At 20.5% G+C, this 9,607-nt stretch overlaps 1 protein-coding gene across 1 annotated transcript; it reads left to right on the top strand.

The window, feature by feature from the left end:
• Positions 1 to 5,151: 5,151 nt before the first annotated feature.
• LOC128965409 (uncharacterized) lies at positions 5,152 to 6,490 on the top strand. The gene is made up of 2 exons (XM_054312102.1): positions 5,152 to 5,896; positions 5,966 to 6,490. The coding sequence occupies exons 1-2, from the start codon at positions 5,492 to 5,494 to the stop codon at positions 6,389 to 6,391; spliced, it is 831 nt and encodes a 276-aa protein (XP_054168077.1). The 5' UTR covers positions 5,152 to 5,491; the 3' UTR covers positions 6,392 to 6,490.
• Positions 6,491 to 9,607: the final 3,117 nt, after the last annotated feature.

The following is a 9,607-nucleotide window of genomic DNA, read 5'->3' as shown; positions in this document are numbered from 1 at the left end:
GATGCCTACGATGGGTTCGCCCACTTAATGTCTGTGCCGTCACTTAAACTCAACACCAAATCCTTTACAGCAATATATATTTTTTTACAATTTAGTATTTAAATAAAAAATATTCTACTATTATATATAGAGTCTACAGTATATTATATAAAAAAAACCATGAATTAACTATACTAAATAAAAATAAATAAATAAAGTATTAAATATATTTTATGCAAATAAAGCAAATATAACTTACTGTTATTACTTACATTGATTTGAATACTTGAAACTATTTTTTAAATAAAAAATAACGAAATAATTACCGGTTTGTCATAAATTGTCAGTCTATTGAAACTAAATATAATTTTAAGAATTTTGCCAAAACTTATTGTACCAAAAGTTTATCATTCAAAAGGCAGTCGGTTATTGACATGAAGTGGTCACTCAAATAATTGATTGCTATACTTAAGTTTGGGTTTATTACGTGATCTTAAATAACAATATTAATAACATACATATTGTATATCAATTACAAATACAAATGTATTTAATATACCATTTGACAGTTGAAAATAAATTGATTGCAAATAATATCATTTGTAATAACATGTAACTGAAAGTTTTAGATTAAAATACCATTAAATTATTTGTTTAATCGGTTTTATTGATATTATTGTTATGAGACAAATGATTATAGCTTTGCTAAAAAGTTATCATTTATTTAATAGGTCTCACATTTTCTGAAAACAATCATTATTTTTGGTGTGAAGTTAATCAATAAATAATAATAAATTACAATATTTTGGGTAAATTGTTGTTTTATATATTACTTTAGTTACAAAAATCTTAAGCAGAAAAAATAGTATTTATAAAACTGTTTGTGACATCAAAGTCATTAATATCAAGACATTACTGTATTATTTTAATAATAATAATATGTAATATTATTTTTATTACTACTACTACTACTACTTTTATATACTATTAAAACCAGGGTTGCTAGAGGTTTTCAATCTCAGGGGGGATATAAGGGGGCACAAAAGTTTAGAAAAAATCAAGTTTTGTATAAAACTGTCAAAAATAATAAATAATTAATTTAGGAATATATATAGGAACCTATATACTAGTATAAAATAGCTTTATAGCGGCTAAAAAATAAAATATTTTCATTTTTTTCTTGAAAATTGGTGGAAATTTATTAGGAAACTTTTTTTCCTTGTGGATTCGAAATCTACATATATATTGTAATATTTATTTAATATCTTTTATTATTTAAAGGCATATTTTGCGTTAATAGTAAATAAACTATTTTGTTTTATGTTTAAATATAAAAATAATTATTTTTTTTATTGCTTTATTACATATATTACATTAATATTTACTGTAAATAATGTTATGATGATATAATCAATTATTTTTTTTAGTATTTAACTAGTTTTTATTTATTTATTTTGTATACATGTTATTTATTTATATTAAAATTCACTTACAACTTGTAGTTACAAGTTAGCATTTATTTTTTGTTGTTTAATATTAATTTTATATATATTAAAATTCATAGGATGCCCCCTAACTTTTTGGCTTTAGGCCAGTGGGGGCGGTGTAAACCCCAAAAATATCGATCTTAGGGGGTAAGATGGCTTACCCCTATCCTCTCCAATAGCAACACTGGTTAAAACATTTCACATATTTTTCTAAATGATAATAAAGTGTATAATAAATAGGATTATGTTATCATTGAAATACAGAATTTTTATATACAGTATAAAATATAAATGATGTATACATTTATAAAAATTTATTAATCTAATTATTTATATATTATATATTTAAAGCGTATAATTTATAAAATAATCGTTTAAACAATAATAATAACAAATAAAAAAGATTATTAACAAACAATAATCATATATTATTATTAAAACAAATAACAAAAATAAAAACAAGCGATTGTTTAGTAATGTAATATATGGCGAAAAATGCAATTATTTTTATTTAATTAGTTTTTGCTGATTTGCTGTAATTGATTGCATCAAATCACATGTATTGACCAATACTTGTATTGTAACACATTTGTCAAACGTTGTTAAATATCTGTCTCATTGTTAATCGATTGTTTGTTTCAATTATTATTATATATCAAATGTAACTCTTTAAGTATTATTATTATATTTTTGTTTAACACTTATGTAATAATATTTCTAATGTTGTAAATAATGATATAATTATCTCTAATTTTATTTTATAAATTTTAAATTTTATATATTTTTTCTATAAATTATATTGACTTTTGATTTTAAAAATATTATAACTCATATTTGTTTAACAATAAAAAACATTATATATTGAAATTGACAAAAAAATATATATATGACATATATAAATATATATATAGTGTTGGCAAAAAAGAGAAATTTCTAGAAAGTTTCTAAAAGAAATTTCTATCTATGTGATCCCCATGTTAATTTTGTTATTTCAATATTTTTTATCTTGTAACATTGTTATTACAAGTAATAATTAAATATTATTATTAGTATTTTAATTATCAATTAAAGTAAAAATTAATTTATTTAATTATATTTAACTATAATATAATAAAATGATGAATAAAATTTTACAAAACTGATTATTATTAGATAATTATACTTATTTATATTGGTATCCCATTTGTATAATATTATGTCTCATTATATTTATAGTATTTCCAATAACTATAGATATGGGGATCGCATAGTATAACAATAAACTTAAATTTCTATAGAAATTATTCATGAGAAATTTTCTAGAAACTTTCTAATTGCCTATCTCTACATATATAATAAATTATTGAAAACTTCATTAATTTTTGTATTATAAATTTCAAATAGAGTTATCAATTGAATAATATATTTTAAATGCAAACTTTTTTTTGTATGGATTGCAACTTTTTTTTCGTTTTTGTTGCTTAAAGAGATTACAATTGAATTTCTTATTTTCAGTGAAAAACAACTATAAAATCTTAGATCAAATCTTAAAATGATTTTTCAAAAGCAAAATAAAAATGATTTTTTTGCAAACAATGTCTTTTAATATATGAGTTAATTCAAAAATTTAAATAAAATCTATTGTTAACACAAATTCTAACAAAAAGTTGTAATAAAAACATATACAAAAATATTTTATTATATTTAAGTCACTAGAGTTGTGTTTATATAAAAAAAATATTATTAAGTCATTATAGAATTTTGATATTAATTTTATTTTCATTTTAATGTCTATAAAATAAAATTTTTATTTAAAATCTAGTGATTATCTAGTTTTAAAATTTTATTATTTAATTTAGCAATTTATAGAATTTTAATGTTTATAATTTTATGATATTTTATTATTTCAAATAATATATCAACAACATAAATATTAAATTTCATAATTTAATTCTAAAAAACAATATAACACTTTCATTATAAAAATTATAATTGGTTTATATATAATTAAATAAAAGATAGTAATAAATTGTGAGATAAATATAATAAACATTTAAACAAACAAACAAATATAAGAGTATAGTATTTATTAACATTAGTTTACATGAATTATTGACAACAAACCGAAACATAACATTTATAAAATTATAAACAATATATGATGTTATTTATTAAATTAGTAATTATTTTTCATAAAATATTTTTACATTAAGCATGATAATTTTTATTAAATTTAAATAATCTATATTTTAGTTAATATAGAAACTAAATCCAATATTATAATCAAATTTTAGAATTAAAATATTTAGTAATTTACTCTTTTATTTTTAATTTATATCAAAGTAGCGTAAAATATATAGAAATCTAAAAATAATATATTTATATATAGACAATAAGTTTTCAAATAATTTATTTTATAATTTTGTTTGTATGGAAATTCAATAAAAATATACTTAATTATAAAATTTTTATATACGAAATATTATTATAATAATTATAATAATAATTAACTAATTATGAGGGATTTATCGACTCGATCGGTCATAATGGTGACCACACTATATGATCGGTCGTAGATCGGTCCCTATTGTCCCTCAATATATATTAACATAATTTACTAATTTATTATTATTTTTACATGGTTTTTAGATGGCAATATTTTATGATAAAATAATTAAAATTTATATAATTAATTTATGTTTTTATTCATATTGCTTTACCATTTAAATTTTGTTAATTTTTTAAAAACTGTTAATTGTTCTATGTTACAATTGCCATTTTCGCAATCGAGCTTTTTGCAATTGCGCATTTTGCAATCGGTACATCACTAATTACAGTATTTAAATAAAATATTAACATAACGTTTCTCATAAATAAATTTATTTTTCTTATATTAACCTCAAAAATTAAAAAATTATTAAAAATTAAATTACATAAATATTTATTTATAATTTGCAATAAAATGAATAGATATTAAAAAAATTGTCAAAAAAATTCGTTTATTGTATAATAAAATTTGTATTCTATATGTAGTTTTGATTGTTTTTAAATCTTTTTTTTTTTATTAGATACGGGTTTTTCTAAATTTAGGGATTTAGGTATAACGATACAGGTTTAATATTTCGGTTCATTAAAATTTATTATTATTATTATTATTATTACAGTACATATTTAATTAATTATGTAATTTATATTAATATATAATAAAGATATAGAATATTTGTTTTTAATTAACTTAAAAATAAATAATAATAAAATAAATGAAATTTTAGTAAGATGTACAAATAAATCTGAAAAATTAATTAAATCTAAAATAAAAACAAAATATTATTTTGTAATCTTATAAAATAATTTTATAAAACTTCACATCATAAATATTTATGTGTTAACTTTATTGATATTTTAATTTTATCGTATATTATACAAAAATATAATTAAATTAAATAGATTTTTTATTTGCAACAAATAGTAAAATATTAAATTATTATTGAAGTTGTTATTACATTAACACAATTACATTAGACAATCAATTAACTTAATTTTTAGTAATACAGTATAAATTTTTAGCTCATTTTTTAAATTTTCAAATTCATTAATATAAAAAACATAAGTATTTATACTGTAAACTAATTATTAATATTAATATTTATAATATTATTGTTATTAAAAACTTTTGATATTTAAATAAATATTGACGTTATTTATGTCTAAGTATTTGACAAAAATGGCATTAAATTAATGTTTTGTTTTGTTTTGATTTTTTGAGTCAACTATTTGTTTGACTGTTTAGTTAAGTAAACAATAAAACCAATGAGTGGTCACTTAATGGTCACTTAATGGTCACATCGGGTGACAACTCATGAGACATATGACTACTACTACTGGACTCATACGTGAATAGCGTTGACAGACAAGACTTTTTGACGACAGGACAGGTGTTGGCAATTGATTGCCGAAAAACTGTGAGAAAAATATCTGAGAAAATACCGGCATTTGTTGGCATCGGATGAATGGTTAACGATATTTGATGTAATGGTTGAAAAACAATGATCCACAACAACGAAGTGATATCCATTGAAGAGGATCTCCTCAACTGTCGACAAATGATCCGTCGCTTTACATTCAATAACCGAAACAATCGGTTGAGGATCGGTGTCCTCACAATCGGCGCCACTCTTGTCTCGTGTGAATTAGACTCACACGAGATTGTTGTCAATAATGTCCAACAAAACAGTGCAAATCATTATAGCATTGGTCACGAGTCGATACCGTTTTCGCGGACCAATTGGATCAGTCATGTCAGAGGAACTGACACATTGTCTCTAACGGCTGGCCTCAGCTCATCACAGTCTCAATCGATTGTCTATCAGTTGACACCCGATAATCAAATGATTGTCATCGGGAGACTTAAGACACAACAACAGTTGTTTAATCCATATTTTTTCAATTTGGTATTAATTTCACTAATTAATAATAATTATTATATTTCTGTAATAATTAACTTTTTTTGCAATAATCAGAATTGTGCCACAAGTAAGACATCACTTGAAGGACACTATCTTCAGGTTCGGTCATCTGATTCAAGCGCTTCAATACAACAACAAATAACTGTCAATAATATGACAAACTGTACTGAAAATGAACTTAATTTTGTGGCACCAAATGCTTGTGCAATACCGGTGACCACCGATGACTCTAAAGAGTTAGACTTTGACGCCGTATATTGTCTGACCAGTACTGACACACCCGACGCCAAATTAGTGGTGACATTACGGTTTGAGAGTAGAACTGTTGAGGTGACAATACAGAACAATGGACATCAACAGACAATTCAGTCACCAAATGGTATTAATTTGAAATTAAGAGTTCGTATAACTAATGGTGCCGTTTGTATGATGCCTACACTCATGAATGAGTTTAAATGTATTTACAAATTTATTTGGTGATCACAAATTAGTGGTTATTTTTTATTTGTTAAATGATTTAATACTTATTATATGATGCGATCATCTATTTATCTTCAGTGATCATCTGGTGATCCATTCTTGTCATTAGTTTTTTATTTGATAATTCTGTGTTAAACACATTAAATCATAATAATTGTTATACTTATAAAATTTCTATAATATATATATATAAGTTATATATTGTAAATATACATTATTTTTATCATTTTATATATCAAACGATAAAAAATGTTCAATTAAATTGAATCTAAGGTATATTTAAAGTAATGATTGAATGCATTTATGAGAATTGTTATTAAATGACAATGAAATGATGTATTGGTTAATAATTTAAATTTTATTTTATTATTAGTTGTAATTAATAACAATAATAGTGATGTTTTTTGATAAATGAAAAATTAATGGTTTACCAAACGATTACTATATATTTAAAACGATTGAATGTTTTATGGTTTGTATTTTGTTTAAAAATTTGGCATTTATTTCTAATTGCACTTTTAATTATGTTTATATTGATCTATAGATTAAAAATAGATTATTGTATTTGTTTTTAATTATAAAATTAACTTATTATTTGAAATTTGTTTTTATTTTTTAGTGTAATTTATTTTACACAAAATTAATATTGTAACAAAATTATTTATAATTTATTAATTAAATTAAACAAATAAAATTAAAATTTGAATCTGATTTTAAATTTAATTATCAGATATTATTTTCAAAATCGCTTCTAATTATAATTTTAATAAATTGTGAGAATATTTTTAGCAATAGAACTTAGATACAAAAATAAAAATAATTAACATGTTTATAAAACTATCATAAATGTAAAAATTAAAAAAAATCAAATTAAACATTTTATAATTTTTGTTATATAGAAAAATTAGTTATTAATATTATTTTTATTTAACTTATATTTTTAACAAAACTTAATAACACTTACCGTATTAATAGCCCCCTGACCATAATGGGCTATTATTAATGGCCCATAATTCATGGGCTATATATGAAACTATGGGGCAATAAGTGATTTACAGCCCCATACTTAAAATTTGTAAGGGGACTCTTTACGCTTACATACGGTAATTGCTTTATACAGTATAACGGTTATACTATAATCTAACAGTTTACTAGATATTTATTAAAAATTATTTTTATGTAATATTAATTAAAGTTATTTAAATAATATAGATTGATAATTTTTACTTATTTATTACTATTATTTACTAATAACTGATTTATTTATATATTTCAATAAATTTTATAAACTTTCAAAAAAATTTAGAAATTTTACATTAATATAAGGCAAAATTTTATAAATTAAAAAACTACTTTATGTATTTAAAATTTTATATTATGACTGAGTAAACAATTTATATTTAATTTTTTTTATTATCAATCAAAAATAGATTTGACCTAGCAGATATTTGTCACACATTTTCTAATATCAATATTATTGTAAATAACGTTAAAATGTACACATGTAAAATTAAAAATATAAAAATAAAAATTTGTATTAATTGAAAAAATAGAATAAATTAAAATTGTTAAATTTTATCTAATTGTATTTAACAAATTTAATATTTATTTATATAAATTACAGTACAATATAAATACATTTATGTGCAAATACTATAGAGTTTGTTATAGTAATACCTGTATAATATAATTAAACTTATTTCCTAACACTAACTTAATTTATTTACCAAAACAATATAATTTATTTTTTACTTATTTTTTATTTTAATGCAATTAACTATTGTGTATTGAAATTTTTATATCTAATATCTTTTAATACCTGTATAAATAAACCGAGACATTTTGCCATTGACACAAATACACAAAAACAAATTTTATCAATGGTTACCAAAAATAGCTCATTTTTAAAAAGTAATCATTACATTATATTTTAAACATTTTAAATTATTAAATGACAAAAAATAAAAACATATTCCCGACACCTACTGTATAATAATTTGCAAGATTTTATCAAATATATAACAAATGTTATTAAGAGGATTTCGAAACTGTCTAATGCTTACAGTATTATAATTTTTTACATTTATTAGACTTCATTAACTTATTATAGCTTTAAAAAAATATTTTCTCAACTTCAGTGCTCATTAAAAGAGACTTAAAATCAATATTTGTGTTAATATAGCAAAAGTTAGTATTGAGATATCTTGACTAAGATTTCACTCATATCTAGATTTTATTATTAGATTTTTGTACTCAAACTCTTATAAAACGTGTTTTTGATAAATGCAAAGCTATGCCCTCAGGTTATTCCCATTTGACATCAATAATAGTTTCTGTAATAGTAATGGTGTAATAGTGCCGATCGTATGTCTTTCCGTGCTTTTATATCGTTGACTCACATAATTATAACCACTAATATTATTATTACAAACATTACTAATCTTATATACAGTATAAACAGTGTATATATAAAGATACGATAATTATTAAAAATATATTTATTTAACTCACATTACTTGACTACTAAGTCTAAAGTAATTTACTTTTGTAATGAATATGAATTTATATACATAACCTGTCGATTGAGATGTAAATATATATATTTTAACCATAGATTAAAAGGCATTAACTGCTTTCACTAATCAATAATAAGTCCATTTAATGTTCATATCTTATAACAATAATAAGTTATAAGTCATTCATTTTATTACTAATTATATATATATATATTCTATAATATATTTATAGAAAATGTTATATTATTATAAAATAAAAAATAACAACAAAAGATGAAATAAATTAATTATTAATGATTTTATCTTTATTGTCATTGCAATCATTTAAAACATTGATTTATATTTTATAGTTAGAAATTGATTGCTATTAATTTCATCAATGGTTATACTACTATATTTAATTGTGTATAAATTATTTGGTCCTTTTATAACATCACATGTTTTTTGTTGTTGAAAAAATGCAATAAAATGTGTGTATTTTTTTAACTCTAATTTTAAGTTTAAGGCAAAAATATTTTTATATTAATATATTATCAAATTAACAAATTTACAATTTTAAAATTCGTTTATAACAATATTTTTTCTTATTAAATAATATATTAATATATTTATTGTGTGTCAAATTTCAAATTACTGTATTTATTTTAGTCGATAACTATTCATATTTTATGATAAAAATTAATATAATTTTATTTTTAAT

This window comes from Oppia nitens, unplaced genomic scaffold (genome assembly GCF_028296485.1).
Source record: "Oppia nitens isolate AA-2021 unplaced genomic scaffold, nextdenovo-longstitch-racon4-pilon3 scaffold17_pilon_pilon_pilon, whole genome shotgun sequence".
NCBI lineage: Eukaryota > Metazoa > Arthropoda > Arachnida > Sarcoptiformes > Oppiidae > Oppia > Oppia nitens.
The sequence above is the reverse complement of the archived record's forward strand: the minus strand, read 5'-3'. Positions and strand labels throughout refer to the sequence as shown.